Raw genomic sequence first — 17,428 nt, forward strand, 5'->3', positions numbered from 1 at the left:
GCTTTCTGAAGTATTTCAGAATAGAACAAATGACAGTTTTCTCTGAAAATACAGCTATTGACAATGTCATATTACAGCCACAAGCAGATAAGCTCTTCTCCACTGATGGAAGTCATAGGAAGTGTTCTTCCTCCTTAACACAAGAAGGAGTGTTTGCTGTAAGAAAAATGTTAAGAGAAGACAGATGCTAGTGGTTCCCTTCAGGCTTTTCCTGCAATGGAAGAAATTTTCATTTTAGAGTTGAAAGTATATAATTAAATTACTGATGTAGGTGTGCTGGGGAATTGCTGGCGTTCATTTAATTTGTAACAACATGCATGGATTCAACTTTGCAACTTTGAGTATCAGGTAAAGCTTGGAAGGCTTCTGTACCCCCTTCAAAATGTGCTGTTCATTATAGCAGTTATGCTTAGCTATAGTTTGATGTAGGCAGACCTTAATTATTTTAAAGTAATTTATTATATAAACATGTAAATTGCTTGAAGATTTAATATGAAGATAAGCTTTTCCAAGTCATAGTTCGCTTTTCTTTTCTAAAAGCTTTGTTGTCAGCAGCATTGCTGCCTTTTCCAGTATTAGAAGCAGTAGTGTTAAAAACCAGCATAATATAATCAGTGATGTGTTTGTGAAGTGGGGTTTATCTCATCTCATCTCATTCTTGGCAGAGAGAGCAAGAGTGGAGCCTTACTTATTTTGCACCCCATACTCCACTCTAAGGTAGTTTATCAGATGGATGAAATAGGCAGCATGTAGCTGGACTATTAAGACTTAATTTCTGAAAAATAAAAAAGACTCATTCTTTCCTCACTCATGTGCTCTTCCATTCATAACCATTTTTCTCCATTTCTTGTATGCTTGTAGCATTAAGAAAGTGAATTGCTGCTGGCTAAATCTGTGAATGATGACTCAGAGCTCCCTTGATGTTACATGAGACATTGCTAACGTCTTCTTAATTTGATCTTTTGGCTCCTTGCACAAGAATACTCATCATTCCACCAGCAGGTGGTATCTCATTCAGAGATCTCCCAGACAGGAAGACAGAAGACCTTTCACAAAGATACACAGCAAGTTTCAGCTTAGTTAGGTTTCCCCTTTCCGTGCTTTTAGCGTGACTGATCTGTGCATTTTAAATCAAGTCAGTTTCTCAAATATTTCACTGAGATACTACAAATCCTAATATTTTCTCTGGCTTCAGCAATTTCTTCAAGTAATTTCATAAGTTTATAGCAACTCAGTCCATTTCTCAGTAATATATCAACTAGTACGTTGAGTTGGTTTTTTTTTCGTCTTTGTGTCCAATTTTATTCCCTTTATACAGAATGGAGTTAGGTACACAATTTTATGTGACTTCCGGTTTTCTGACTTGAAGTTCTCAGCAAATTACTGTTCTGGTCAAGTGCCTTTTACCCTCATATTCAGATGTTGACCAGTTCAAAAGTGGCCAAGAGGACACCCTAGATGCCTGAGAACGTTATGTACAGTTTTGCTTTCTTGTCTGTTACATATTGGAAAGGTACAGTAACTGATGCTGATGGTAGCACAGCGCAGTGTGATGTGTAAGGGAGTCCTGAATTCTGTACAGCTTTGTAGCTCTTTTAAACACTGATCCCTTACAGCTGCTTACAGAGCAGTGGTTTGGGGAAAGAGGTTTTCTGTTATTTAAGAGTAAAAAAGTAACTAAAAGTAATGTAACATTATTGCATAAATATTCACACTTTGTTGTGCTTTGCAGAACTCAGCTGGGAAGGTGTTAACAGTTCTTTGTGTGTAGTAGGTGAGCTCATCAACTCAGCTGTAGTAGGCTCTGGGAATCAAACAGCATTATGAACTCTGAGGTGCAGCTGCATGTAATTTGATTTTGTGAGAGGTAGGGAAGTATTTGAGCACTTTCTGATACTGTATTCAGTAATGATTAATGTCTGCTATGTCTGTCTCCTCACCTTAGCTATGGAAAGCTTGTATCTTGAAATTTTAATGATACATATGTGTAACGAGGAATTACTCTCATTGGAAACAAGTCCTAAAAGATGCAGTTGCTTTCATAGGACATGCCAAAGCTGTAGAAAGGCACTATCTGCACTTAGTCTAAAGCAGATGCTGGTGATAACTAGTCCAACAGTTCCAGTCACTGACTCCACCAAACAAGGATGTTCACATAGGAGAACCATTCCTTATGCAAACTGAACAGCCTGATACCTGCATTTAAACTACCTGCAGCTGTACATTCCTGGTTATCAGGAATAAAGGCTCTGGATAAAGCTTCTAGGGAAAGTGTTCAATAAATCCTGCCTATACTGGAGAAACATCCTATTCTGAGGAAAACTTTCACAGTCTCAAAAATTCTGTGCTCTCCTCTGGCAGATGGAAGAAGTTCCTCTCCTTGTAAACTCTCACTGGTTTCAGTTCAGCTTACCTGTTGCGAATGAGGGCTTTAACAATTGCTGTGATTACTAGTCAGAAGGCTCTTAAATCCAGCTAGTTTTCTCTTTGGAGCAAAGCTTTACTAGACCAGTTTTCATTAACAGCATGCTTCATGCCAGTGGTTTGCTTAACAGTCTCCTAATCATTATCATTATGTACTGAAAGTGGTTAGTCCATAAAAAACATGTCCTACATATGTGAGGCTAAAAAGCCATCATGATGGTGCTGTGTAGTTAGCACCAACAGAGGCTGTCCTTAATGATCTGAGTCACAAGAGTCTAAATTATCTGACTTATGAGCTCTTACATATGCAAAGCTGGAACTTGATGGACATAATTTTCCCTCAAATTAAGGAGTTTCATAAGTTCATAAGTTCTGGACAACTCCTACCCCTTGACCCCTGACCTGCAATATATGCTGTGATACTTGGGAAAAGTATTACTTTTCCAGGTCATGACAGGTGCCTTGTCTTGTTGTCAACCTGTTGTGTTTTTCCCCCCCTTTCATAGTTCCTACTTCATTTTCTTGAAGGAAAAGCAGTCCTCCTAGCTCGTATTGTTGCGCATCTTCAGTGCTTTCTTACTGAAAGCACTGCTCATGTGTAAGAGGCCTTTGTTTTCAACCTGTATCCCTATTTTCAAGGCCTTTGCTGCTGTTCTGTGATTCAACTCCACACTATAGCAGAAGACTTGTGGCACAGAAGCTCCTGTTCAAATGCCAAGTTCTAGTAAGAAGCTTAAATATCTGCGAGGGAACCTTGCATACAACTTAAGGCCTGCTATTAGCAATGATAGCGATATCCTTCCTGAATACCAGCTGGAAGGCCTGTGCTTCAGCTACAAGCTATTCCCTCAGAATTCACTGTCCTCTGTGTCTACAGTCCTCATAACATAATGTGCACATGAAAATGTGCACATGAAATGCAGGAATTTGCTGCACTGCTGCACCCCCAGAACGAATTTGTAGTCCAAAGAAGAAGCAAAGGGACAGGTACCAGTGGGAGAACGTTTTTCAGCAGTGTCCTCTTCGCTTCTAGCCTCTCTTGAATTCTCAAGAGACACTAATAAAATCTGTACAAAAGATGATCTTTAACATCAATAATTCCCACTAAATAGTAGGAAGCATGAACTGAATTGGTCTTTCTGTGTTGTAATTCCCTGTCATTTCCTCAAGCCCTTATTCCTTCTCCAGTTCACGCCTAATAAATTATGTTTAATATGATTCACTCCTAAAGGAGAGAAGATCACTTGGCTTACACTCCTTTGTCTGCTCTACAAATGCTGACTATTTAGGAAGGTTTTTTTTGTTTTTAGGGAGTTTTTGGTTGGTTGGTTTTGTTTTAATTCAGTCTAATTGTGATTTGTTAAACCAAGGCTTACAGTCACTAGTTTTGAAGTCTTGTCTTATGGCTTTGAACCTGAAGAGCTTTTGTGTCAGAGCTTTTACAGTCTTTCCAGTTACATTAGTTAGTCTGAAAGAAGACTTGTTTGTGATCTTGCTTCTTTTATACGTTAGAATCACTTTGGCTTATACATTCTTACTGTATTCCTTCTGGATGAAATATTTGTTTGAAACTAGTGTGCATTGCATTTAGGATGCTTCTTTTGATGCATCAAAACTAGTCTTTACTATATGTAACCATAAGCAATCGGTTCCCCAAGCCAGTACAAGTTTTAGTAGATTATCTAATATTGTTTGATTTATTTTAAGTAATTACTTGACCAACTGATGCAGCCTTACTCAAAATCACAACTTCTGCATTTCTCTGCAAATATTACTAAAAACATGCATTTCATTACCATGAAAGCTTTTAACATCAAATTTATTGAAGTATTAATTTGATTATTTGACTGAGAGAATCAGATTTATTTCTACCCAGTTCTGCTTTTGAAAAGGTGAATATTTTCTCCCAAGACAAGATCTATTTGACAGCAATGTTAATCACAATAAATGTCACCACATCTAGTTCTTTTGCAATTTTGTATAATGAAATAACTTTGAATACTGAGAAAAATTCCAAAAACCTTATAATCAGCTACATAGAAACTTATATTTGATAAAGTGGACATTTTCACTTGATAGAACCTGCTGCAGTGTAGGAGTGAGGGAAGATGATTTTCTTTTAAAGTGATCTTTGTATAGCTTGATGGAGATGAATCACTCAGCAAGTAATTCTCTGTCCTTGCTAATAGCATCCAATGTCTAACTGTGTCTTCTCCCTCCTTTTTCAGATCCTCGAGTCTCTGTGGATAGTGATGAGTCGCAATGTGAGCCTCTTGTTTACTACAGTTACAGCATTAGTGACAATCCTCTTCCACAGTGGGACAGCTCTTCTCAATTTTGTGCTTTCAGTGGTAAGTAGTATGTCATTGATTTACGTGGTTCATTTTACTGGAGTAACCTAATTGCACGTATTGTAACAATGAAAACTCAAACCTAAAGCATTGAAAACATCTTCTAAACTTATCTAATACCAAAATTTTTTAAGATTTTACAAATTTGCTATTTATTTGGGATCATTCTAGATGGAGGGCAAGATTAGGAGGTAGTAAGTCTTCCTGTCATTCTATTAGTGGGAAATTCTTGTTTCAGGCCTTGAAGGTACTAAGCTGTAGCTTGTAATATCTTGCATATAACTGCTGAGGAAATCTTATACCATGTCTGCATAAGCATATATCTGTACAGGGCATTGCTTTCAGGAGATGGAAAAAAAATTTGCAGGGAAATCACCAATTCAGTTCTCTAGTTGTCATATATAAAAAAAAAAAGATTGCATGAGAGTAGTTTATTTCTTCCTTAGTCCATAGCTTCATCCAAGATGGTACATATAAAACTTGTCCAAAAACTTAGCATACAAAAATTGCAAGCTTAGGAATGAATTGCCAATGATTTCAAGGCACTCAGGCTCAGATGCAAAATTTATTTTCAGATGCCTTATGACTTCTAAAAAGTTTGTTGTATGCTGTTGCTGTGATGCATGATCCTGACTTTTTGTCTTGCAGCAGAGTCCTGCCTCTTGCTGGGGCACAGTGCAGTCAGCTGAGGTAGTTGGGATCTTGCTGTGTTGTAATTCTTAAAAATTAGATGCTTGAACTGTACTTTCATTTTTTCATTTTTCAGGTTTCCTAGTTGCTACAGAAAAGTTTGGAGTGGCACAAACTAACTTAAATTTTCCAACAAGAAAATGCTCAAAGTGGTTAACTTTTCTACTGATTACATTTCAGTCTGGTTTTAGTCATCTTAAATAGAAATTAAAATATTGAATTTTATTTTATGTTTTAAAGTTTGTTCTTTAAAGCATGAAAATAATGGACACCTTGTTCAAAACCTCCATTTTTGAATAATACATCATCTATCAAAATATTAAGTAGGAATGTTGATCTGTGTAGCACATCCATCCATGATCCAGTAAGACTGTGTTCAGATCTTCAACAGACTTTTGAAAACTGATTAGTTACAGAAGTGTCACTTGCATTTCACTTCTGAATACAAGTATCTGCACACACGTGCACGTGGATGTATGTGTATGCCTTTGTGTGGGTGTATAATTATGCACATGTTGACTCACAAGTGCACAAACACTTTCATTCATTCTGCTCATATTGTGTTAAAAAGTTTGGAAGAGAAAAAGCTCTGTTTGGCTCATGGGCATCTACAGTCCTGCAGGGAATGCACAGATTTTGAATGCTGTTAAAACATACAACTAAACAAACAACCAGAAAATCCAAAACAAGCAAAAAACTCCCAACAAACAAAAACCCTGAAGCTTTTCAGCAGAAAATAGAGAATGAAAAGCAGATACAAAAATATTTACTGAATCAGTGAATCTGATTCACAAGCAATTAGGTTGTGTATTTCCTGATACCTGTGGAAATGCTGAATTATGCTTTTGGGTAAGGGAGTGCTTACCCAGGGTTTTCTCCTTGAATTCAGCCTATGCCTTCTCAATTTAGAGTATTTAATGTTTTCAGCTACAGGACAAATTCTACAGCATGAAATTGTAATCCATCAATTGCTTAACTATGGAAAGGTCTTACTGTTTTGTCTTTGGTAAATTGTTCCACATAGTCATTGGCAGGATCTTGAATTGTTGCTTAGGAACAATTCAGGTATCTCAGATATCCTGTAAAAGAGGTCTGAAAACTTTAGCCTCCAGTTGCTCTAAGACAGTACAAATCTTTTGGTGTTGAATGTAGTATTGAGGTTATTCTACTTTTTGGAAGAGTCAGAAAGCCATTTGATAATACTTTATAATATTCTGTGAGTGCAGCTTCTTTTTGCATATCTACACCTATTGTGCTAAAGGAAATACATTAATTTTCCAAAAGGCAGATACTACAAAATTCAGTTAATTTTGTATGGTGCTGTGGTTACATCCACCTTCTTCTAGCAGAAATTGAATAGGATTTGTACATTTTCCTGGCTTGTAATTCAGCTTAACACCATTTTATTCCACTGCTGTTCATTACCAGCCATCGCTTTGGCTTTTACCCTTCAGGTGGGTATGTCTGTCTTGTGTCTCCTTAAAAAAAACAAGTTTCTTCTGTAAACACTGGGGAAGAACAGTCAGGATAAGCAGATATTATACTTACTGTGCTTAGAGCAATGTGCTGCTCTTTGTGTTGAAAACTGCACATGCAGAAGGATCTGTAGGCTGAGCTCAGTGGAAGACACATCATCTGGGTGCCTGATTCAGTACAGAATTTTCTAATGAAATCAGGAAATATTATAGTAGCTTAGAAATGGCAGAGCCCATCAAGGAAGAAAAATAATTGCAGAATTACAAAGGATGTTAAAATGTGATTTTAAGATTCTCTTACTTGAAGCTGTTACAAAATGTAGCTAATCCTGCTACTGGAACTAGATTATTTCCCATTAAAGCAAGGCTTAATTATTGTTACTATTTTTTTTAAGCTCAAAATGAATGATAACAGCATGCTATTAAAATCTGCTAATACAATTACTTTTTTATTAGCTAGATTGGTTTATCTCCCAAGGCAGAAGCTAAACACCTGGGGAAATGGAATATAGCCTAAGCCAATATATGATGTTTTGGACAGGGGTCATTACAGGTCAATAGTTGAATGTGACTTTCAAGTTAAAGTCTGTGAGGGTAGAGTAGGGGGAAAATGGCAGTAGCATTTTACTGAGTGTAAAGAAATTAGGAGCACATACATATGTCATTTTGAGATTGGTTATGATATATTGCAATGCTGCCTGCATTTTGTTTCCTGAGCATTTCAGAGGGATTGAAGGAAAAGAGCATATGAGGTGTCTGCAAACTAGATAAAATGATTGAAAGTAAGAGATTTATGGAGATTAGCTCAGATTATAAACTGTTTGCCGTATTAAAAAAAGATTAAGATGTGGTTTATTCTAGAATACAAGTAGGTTGAAAACAAGGAAAGTGAAAGAATTCATTTTAATCTTGGGAGAAAAGAAAAATATCTAAGTCTTGTGCATGAAGCAGATACAAGCCATAGTGTACACTTGTTGCGTAAATAATGGATTTTTCTTGTTTGAGGTATTCTCTTTCGAGATGGACACAGTTCTGTGATTTATTCTTAACCAAGAAGTTGCTGAGCCTGCTAACAGGAAAACAAGAGAAACACAGTTGACTGCAACATAGAGGAAGTTAATCCAATCTGGTTATAATTTTTTTGTCTTTTAACTGAAACTTCTGTAGTTTGAGATTCATCATCAAACTCAGAGGAGGAATATTCACTTAGGATTGCCATCTTAACAAGAAATTTATGATTGTGAATTTTTGTGTAATTCATATCTGATACTCAGCTGCATAATGACTCTTGGGACAGCTCAAATTTACTTGGCAGTTTTGTTTGCTTGTTTTGAGAATAGATATAACTATTCAGCAATTTTTTTATCTGTTAAACATGCCGAAAAAGAGCCAAAGAACACCACAACTAGAATGTTGATCAGCATTCTAGTTGTTTGGTCTAGATGTGACTTTGGAGAGGGGCTAAACAGAGGCAGAAATTTTACAATGTCTAGATGTAAATGTTAAGTCATTTTTGGAGCAGAGGAGAAAAAATTATTTCAGCTCTGTTTTTCTAAATCCAGGCTTGTAGAAGAATATCTTGTTCCCTTCCAGTAAAATTCAATATCTGAAGCATAGCTTCATACTCCAATTCTATGAAGTATTTATTACCTTGTAATTTAAAACTTCAATTTGTTTTGCAGGTGATTTTTCTGACTACGCTGTTCTACCTGTTGAGCTCCAGTGATGAGTATTACAAGCCAGTAAAATGGGTGATAAGCCTGACACCTTTGTCTCAGCCAGGTCCCTCCTCAAATATAGTTGGCCAGTCTGTGGAGGAAGCAATAAGGTATAGTGCTGATTTCTTGTCCTTTGTTGAAGATTCTTCTTTAAATTTGATGTTCAACTGGAAATAATTAACAATTGCAACAGCTTGCATTTCAAAGATGAGTTGCAATAAAGATTTCAAGAACCTAGCATTGATGATTTCTCCCCCACTTTGATTGTTAATAAAGCAACTTGATTGGACAAGGCTAAAAATTTTCAGAGGTCTGTGCTGTAATGAATATTAGTGCTACACCCATGACATCCCTAATTCATCAGGAAGCAGTGTTTGTGGTTGTGTTGGCAGTAACAGCTGATGCAGCTCAGGAGGAGCAGATGCATGCAGGAAGACAGTAGAAATGGAGGACCTGACAGCAGTGCTGTATGCAGTTCAGAATTATTTAGTTTGAAGTATTTTGTCTAATATCAGAGAATAAGTACCCATTTGTACTTGGAACGTATTAGATACACTTCTGGAGTATATATTCCAGTTCAGTTTCACCTGAAAGAAATCTAGTTCATGATCTCCGTAAACCAAATTCAACATCAAAGGGAACACCAGGGGAGCGCTCTCCTTATCACACTTCGAACACTAGTGTGCTGCACCTACAGAGTGCATCCACAGTGTTTCATGCTTAGTCACCATTTTTTTGTGTTGGCTCTAATTTAATCTAAGTAATTTAGTTATTTCATTAATTAAAGGAGAATTTTTTAATGTTTTAAATATGGTTTGTAAAAATTTCACAATAAAGCTATTTTGGGGTGTTGCAGTAAAGTTCATTCATCACAGATGAATGAAATAACCTTTCAGCTGTAAGCAACTTGAAACACCTACATCCTGGTAATGTAATAAACTGGATTTTAAATAAGGTGTTGAAGTCATAGTGTACTTTTTAAAAAAGTTGATGGTCTGGACAAAGTGAACAGACTTTGTGCTGAATTCTGTATAGCCATTGCCTCTTATGCCACTGCTTTCTGTCATCTTGTGCATACATACAATACATGAGTAGGCTTTAAACTGGGGAGGTATTAAAGCTGCTTTCCAAACTCATTGCTAAATGTTTGCCATTTTAACAATGGCAAGGCTGTATTATGTTGCATAGGATCTTGAACAAGAGTGCTAACTGCTGTAGTCATTTGAAATGAAGGGGCAGTTCAAGTAGAAAGCAACAGATTTGGAATTTTGCCATAAAGTTAATAGCCCTTCTCTTGACTGACTGCTATTGAGTTTTCATTGATCACATGGTTAGTATCTCAGTTCTGTCTTTTCTGAGTAGTGTGAGTGGATTTAGAAACTGATACTTGTCTCACAAATTGTTCTCTTTAGCCCATGGTAGAGGGGAACAGTGTGAAAAAGTAGGATATTGTTTATCTGGGCATGCATACTATGTGAGGAGGATTTTATTAAATGCAGTTACAAGCTTACAGGTATGTGACACATGTGACCTAATGTATTTCTCAGAATTGGAATGGAGGAAAGAAAGAAAATCATTTTACAGAAGCCACAGGAAAATGAGTAGGAAAGAGCCAGCATGCATCAGTAACTGCAAATATGATGGGAAAAAGCCAGTGTTCGGAGAATCTGGAGAATGTGGAAGGGGAAGCAGCTTGTCATACACAAGGGACCTCAGTCTGTGTATTCACTAAGCCTGAATCAGTCACTCATGTTTGGTTGGAGTAGCCTGTACTTGGTGCCTTATTTGAATTCTTTGGAATGATTCTTCTGAGATTTTCAGAAGTTCCTCACTTCTCAGTTGTACCTAAGGATTTATCCTAATGATTCTCAGTTAGCTTGCATTCCACTCAAAACTTACTGTGATCTTCAGTACGTAAATATGGTGAGTGTCGTAACAATTTCCCATTAATTTATCCATGCCCAATGTGTTGCCATATGAAAAACAGTTGCTACTTCAAGCCCTTTCTTTTGTCCCAGAGAAGCAACAATTCTTTCTTTTTTGAGATCAGTTGTTGCTGCAGGAACATAAAAATGGCTTTTTCACCTCATCTGTAAATGGCATGCAAAATGGATGTTAGTGCTTGGTGGTAAGATGGAAGAGGCTCTATTTGTGTTATGAATTGTCAAATAATGAAACATCTGTAGTTGTTTTCATCATTAGACTATGACAGCATTACATAGTATGAATTCACCCTCAAAATATCCATGCTTTTAAGTTGACCAAAAAAATTAAGTTAATAAATCTCAAAAGTCATCAGCTGTGTTCCAGCTCCCACCACTCTTCAGCAGGACATGTGTAGTAGTTTAGTTTCACTGATTTGAGTTTCCTGGCCAATGCACCAATTAATGTGGTGGGTTTAGCGCTGGCTAAAATCACCAGTGCACTTACTCATTTCTTGCTTGAGATATGGATTAGGAGGAGGGCAAAAAGGCTCAAGACTTAAATAAAAGGTATGAAGAAAACTTTATGAACAGAAGAATAAAAATAATCAGACTAAAACCTTCAGAACACCTTTCGTCCCCTCACCCGACTTCTTTCCCAACTGACAATGTAGAGATAAAACCTGTGATTTTAAATCAGTTAACACCTCTACAATAGTCTTTCATCAGTTCTTGTAGGGAGAGGAGCTTTCTCTTGCCATGCCATGCATGGAGACTTCTCCACAAGAAACAATTCTCTCATGGCTTTTAATTTCCACAAGTAGAATCTGCCCGGGAAATAATTTGCAACCATGAAGTTCCTGCCATTTCCCCAGCCTTCCCACAGCTGAGTTAATGGGCCATGTCAACTTACAGGGTATTGTTTTAAGGATGAGCTGCTCAAAGGCAAAGGTTCTCTTCATCTATCTTTGCGATTACCTTAATCTCTGGGAACAGAGGTCTTCTTCTTTCCATGGGGGCAAAGGGTCTTCATCATTCTCATATCTCTCTGTTCAAGCTTCTCATGGGATCACAACTCCTCAGCCTCTACTCTGCTTCATTATGGATACCTCTGCTCATATCTACAGTTTGAGCACTCCATCCCCCCATACTTTCTTATGAAGTAAAGGAGATATTCCAGTATATCATAGTCCATCTCCATGGCCTTAACAAAAGAACTTTCAACCTCAATACTAGAGCATCTCCTCATCCTCCTTCCATCTGGGACTTGGCTCCTTCTTTACTGACACTGGTGTCTTCACGTTGTCTTTCTACATGTCATCACTCTGTCCTTTTCTCTCCCTTGAGTGAGGATCAAGGTTTGCAGGTCCCATCTGTGTAGAAAAAGAGTTAATATCTTGTCCAGGCCTGCAGATGGCTGAAGCAGTCACAGTGATGGATTTCAGGCTGCACTGGGCCGCTCCCTCTGCCTGGCAGCTGCTGGGGCTGTGTGGGGGCCATGGCAGAGGAGGCCTGGCCCAGCCCAGAGCCACTCCCTGGGCCTGGTGGACCCCGGCTGGGCACGGGCAGCAGGGGCAGGGCTTAGTGTCAGCCAGATGTTAGTTGTGAACTGGCCCAGCTGTGGCTGGGGCCCCATGGCCTCCAGTCCCCCTGCCCCAGCCAGGCCGTGCAGGACACAGTGGAGCAGGGCTGGCCCCACCAGAGCTCAGTTACCTTTCAAGGCCAGATGCAAGAGAAAGATTTCCTGGGCTTGCCTGTTTTTAAAATGTAGAATTCACAGAGGTGGACCCAGCTTCTAAATGGTTTAATAGGTTGTCAGTTCTCAGAGCTAGCCAGCTATTGGTGTTCTCCAGGCACAGAGGAGCTCTTAGCAGCTTCTCGAAGGAAAATCATTGCTGTGGGTGGTTTCTTCCCTCTTCACCAATATCAATTAATGCAATACCAGCACAACATATCATATGCACAAAGCTAGGACAGCATCTAAGCAGTCCTGTCTAGAGGGCAGGAATTGTCCTGGCAGGAGATAGACCTAATCTCTCTGTTGCTCATAAACCAAATGACATAATCATCCTCCATGTTGTCAGTCACTTCTGTGCTCTTTTACTTAGACTGTGTTTGTGAAAAGCACTAGGAAACTTAGATGTAATCAAGGAAGTCTGTTCCCTTGTGTGCTTTGGCATTTATTTCAGAGGAAAAAGGGCAAGGGGGAAAGGAGGGGAATTGGCAACTCATTTCTGTAGCTCAAGAAATCCCTTATTTTACAGATGTTACCCAGCAGGCTCTTAAACAAAGAGCTTTTCCCAGTTCAGTTTCTCTCATTGGAACTGTGCCGTGGTTTTTGTTGTTTTTTTATTTTATGGACTATAAATAGCTATAAATTTTATGAATACTTTCCTAACTGCTTTGATGATGAGTTTGCAAATACAGTGACAGTTCTCTGTTCACACAAATAGATTTATGAGCAGTATAGGGGTAAGAGCAGCTTTCCAGGCTGCTTTGAGCCAACTGTTGAATCTCACTGTTTCTGCCAAAATACCATAGATTATAAATTTGAACTTGAGTAGCAGAAAAAAGTAGGCGCAGCTGTGGTGACACTATAGGAGTTTTGAAGAAGCTCCACCAAGGGCAAGTTGTGCTAGGAAAAGCATGAGCCTTGCTTTGAGGAGGTGACCATCCTAGTGGGACCAGAGGACAGCAGTGACTGCTACTTGCTCTGACTTCAGGAAGACTCGTGACAGCTTCCCACAGTAATCATCTGGGTGAGCATGAGCAGCAGAAGGGGACGGCTGTAGGAGCGCTGCTGTGTGCCCAGCAGGACAAGTTCCAACTCTTGCAATGCTGCTGTTAGTGGTATGACTCAGGGCAGTGATGGTGCTGTTGCTGGTGATGGTCTGGAGTGAGAGCTTGGGTAATGGTGTGAGAGTCATCTTCTGCATGGCTATGGGTGTCCCTTCCCATCTGTAGAAGGTAGGACAGCTGATGGAAGGATGCCCTTGCCATGTGGGGAAGGCAGCAGCTTAATGGAAGGAAGGTTCTCCTCTTCCCCAATCCTTCAGGCCTCAGTGCTGAAGAGATGACACCTTTTCATGAGGGACAGTGGGAAAGAAGGGGCCATGCAACCCTTGACAGTCAGCAAAAGAGTACTTTTCTAGGTCCCTCTAGGGACTGGAAGGCAAATGGCAATCTAAGGGGCTATTTGCTGCTAGTTTGGTCTTTTCCCGTGTTGTGAATGTGACTGAAAGCTGGGAATTTGCATTTACCCCAGATACGTGCCTTTGACTGAGCTTTCCCAATTGTCACTGGCAGTGCCACCTGCCTCCAAGCAGCCCTCCACATGGGAACTGGCAGTGTTTGAACTATGGAACAAGCAGAGATTTGCCAATTGGTCATAAACCAGTTTTCCCAATTTTGCATTACTTTCATAATGAAAATGCTCCTATGATTTTAGACTAAACACTTGTGTGTGCTTTGTTGTCATATACTGCACTTGCTTCTTCTCATTATTGCATCTTGTGGAAGGCAGCATTTAATCTACAGGGAAGGAGAGAGGTCAGTAATTATATGATGATTCCCTAAAACACAGCAGACAACTTTGGAGGAAGATTACTACCAATGGCATATGTGACCGCAGGGATTTCTGACTGATATATCAAGTACTGGTTCTCTTTCAAATCAACCAATGAATTCAGAATTCCGTGCTGGAATTTCATGAGCCATTGCCTGTAAATGAGGTGGGAAATAAAAATTTAGGAAAGTTATAATAATCCCAAGTACTGCTAGTGCATCAGCAGTAAAAGAACTTCCGTTCTCTAGTAGTTTTGGTCCTTCAAACCCAGTTGGTGTATCTGTTTTTCTTTGGTTTGCAATCTCAGATCTTTCTCAGTCTAATTTTCTTGGTGTGGCCACATTTCATTACTCTTTTTTTCTTCTGGAGATACTCTTCATTTGTCCTTTGCATTTCATCTCTCCACAAGTTTTCTTGGGGTTTGTTTTTTTTTTTTTTCTGTTTTCCATATTGCATAAGTGGGTATCAGGATAAGAATGTGATGGATTACAAAGGTAATATTTCATCATGTGCTAGAGTCTCCCTTGACTGACAGTGGTGGTCATTTGCCTGTAAACATAGTAAATACATGATTTACTTTGACTGAAACCACTTAAAGTCAGCCATAGGAACGAAGAAAGGGAAAAGGGAGAGGCCTGAGGACTGTGGCAGAAGGATTATTCCAGACTAGGTTGAGCTGCAGGAATTCTTTTGGCACCACTGTGTCAGGTTTAGGAAGATGATTTGCTTTAGAAACATGAGGACCACTTGGACCAGTTTACTGTATTTAGATAATTTTAATTCTCAGTTGTAGTTAGTGATTTTTTTTATTGTAGCTATAATTAATAATGTAGTATTTTGAAGGTTGAGGGGAATCATCTGCCCATAGCAGTGTGAGAATTCCTTTGTTCAGATGGGTTCTGTAAAATAAAGTAGGTTCATGAGTCATCTACTTCATTGCTTAAGTAGGAATATTTTATTCTTTACCCTTGAAATAGGGAGGGGGTGCTCTTGTCTGGATTTTTATTGTTGTTTCATTTTTGTCCTGAATGGATGAAGCAGTAAGTCTCCAAATCACAAGTTTCCAAGTAGTAGCATGCACACCTTTGCCTGAACCATTTTCCTTTCCCTGAGCAGCATGTCGTTCTCTTCCTGAATGCACCATACCCTTCTTCCCTGAAGCTCCCATTCTGCTTGCTCTGGTGGAGATATTGCACATTACTAAGTTGCATGTTCTCACGGCCTCAGTGCAATTTAGTGTGTGCGATACTTTCACATGAGTGCATGCACACGGGTATGGCTGTGGCTTAAAGTTATTGCAGCTTGCAGTTTTGGTGGGGCCTAATTACATTGTGAAATGGTCTTAAACCCAGATCAGTGTTTGAGTGATGCCTTGAAACGTGTTAGTGGAAGTTTGTTCTGTAATGCCAGGAAGATGAGTAGTTTGTTTTCAATTTGAGAAGGGTTATCATTATTTGCTTCATTTTCTTCATTTGCCATGCACACCTCAAATTAGATCAGATGTTTCACTGGTTATAGAAAAGTTACTTAAAATACTAAATATTTCTAAAAAGGAAATTGTTATCCTTGGCTGAAATTGGTTAGAAAGTCAAAAGTCAAATTTGATGTGAAAAAAACCTAGAGTGTCTTGATGGATAAAATAGGTTCTTAATGAAATTTCAACTTTTATTTATTAACATCTAAAGAGATCTGTAAACAGCTAGCATGCAAACAAACAAACATACAAAAATTCTCAGCTGTTTAAACATCTAATTAGTTTGCTGTGGCATCCTGGCAGTGATTATGGAGAAAATGAGACAATGATACAATTCCCACAGAAAACAATAATCTTCCAGCATGTTAAGCTAATGCTTAGAAAAAGCAAAATGTGTGATCTTGTTTATTTTATTGCAACATTAATAATTTCTTTCAGATTAATTTTTCAAAGAGAACAGTTAACTGATTATGTTTTGACACAATTTTTGCATGCAGTGAATGTTCTTTAGTAGCAGGAGTTACTTCCTGCTTAAATCTTTTGTAACAGGAATGCATTTAGTAGGACATTAGTGAATTTTTTCAAGCTTTACTTATAGTGTATGTTACGAGATGGAAATAGAATTGAGCAGTTGTCTTAATGGTTCTGTCTTAATCGTGAAGCCAATGGCATCCTGGCTTATATCAGCAACCTTGTGGCCAGCAGGACCAAGGCAATGATTGTCCCCCTGTACTCGGCACTGCTGAGGCCACACCTCAAGTCCTGTGTCCAGTTGTGGGCCCCTCAATGTAAGAAGGACATTGAGGTGCCTGGAGCATGTACAGAGAAGGGTAACAAAGCTGGTGAAGGGTCAGGAGCACAAGCCCAGTGAGGAGCAGCTGAGGGAGCTGGGGGTGTTTAGCCTGGAGAAAAGGGGACTTGGGGGGACCTTATCACTCTCCACAACTGCCTGAAAGGAGGCTGCAGCTGGTGAGGGTCAGCCCCTTCTCCAAGGCATGAGAGGAAATGGCCTCAAGCAGCACCAGGGAAAATTGAAGTTGCACATTAGGAAGAAGTTCTGCACAAAACGGGTTGTCAAGCATTGGAGTGGACTGTCCAGGGAGGTGGTGAAATCACCATTCCTAGAGGTATCTAAGAAACGACTAGATGGGCCATTTAGTGTTATGGTTTAGTTTACAGGGTAGTGATGGATCAAAGGTTGGACTCGATCTTGAAGGTCTTTTCCAACCTAAATGATTGTATGATTCTCTAATGAACTAATTGCCTAGTTTAAGCTGTGAATAACAGACAAAACATATTTTAATTACATTGAAGAAAGGAAAGCTTCAGTTGAGTTATTGGAAAAAGAGTAGAATGTGGTCTGTAAATCTATGAGAGATGCCACATTCATATGCTGAACCAAATTGGCAGTAACCATAACCTGATTATCTTAGTGGGGTAGATAGTAGTATTTTTAAGCTTCCTATTTTAGTAGCAATAAACACATGATTTGCTCACACCATTTTTTTAGTGTTAAGTATTCTCATATTTGCAAAAAGAACCACCATAGGATTCATCTTTACATGAACTTCCTTTTATATAGAAAATACTTGTCCTTAAACACCAAAGCTGTCTGTGCATTGCTGTATGTATACGTGATTTCAGTCAGTTATTCAAAGAATATTTCAAAGAAAATTAGATCTTTGAAGAAAATTTCAGAAAATAATTTATTCGCTCATACTTAATCTTTACTCCAAAATTTACCTAAAAACTATGAAAAAATGTTCATTATTATACACATGTAATTTTGGTGAAGCGTGTCACAGTCTG

At 38.7% G+C, this 17,428-nt stretch overlaps 1 protein-coding gene across 2 annotated transcripts in view; it reads left to right on the forward strand.

Moving 5' to 3' along the window:
• TMEM245 (transmembrane protein 245) overlaps nt 1–17,428 on the forward strand; it is a 74,811-nt gene that overhangs the window by 41,367 nt on the left and 16,016 nt on the right. For both annotated transcript variants that reach the window (XM_023921796.2, XM_086896755.1), the window contains 2 exons: nt 4,653–4,775; nt 8,623–8,768. In XM_023921796.2, the coding sequence (XP_023777564.2) occupies nt 4,653–4,775; nt 8,623–8,768 (269 nt within the window). The remainder of the gene's footprint in view (nt 1–4,652; nt 4,776–8,622; nt 8,769–17,428) is intronic.

This window comes from Cyanistes caeruleus, chromosome 1 (assembly GCF_971803275.1).
Source record: "Cyanistes caeruleus chromosome 1, bCyaCae1.hap1.1, whole genome shotgun sequence".
NCBI lineage: Eukaryota > Metazoa > Chordata > Aves > Passeriformes > Paridae > Cyanistes > Cyanistes caeruleus.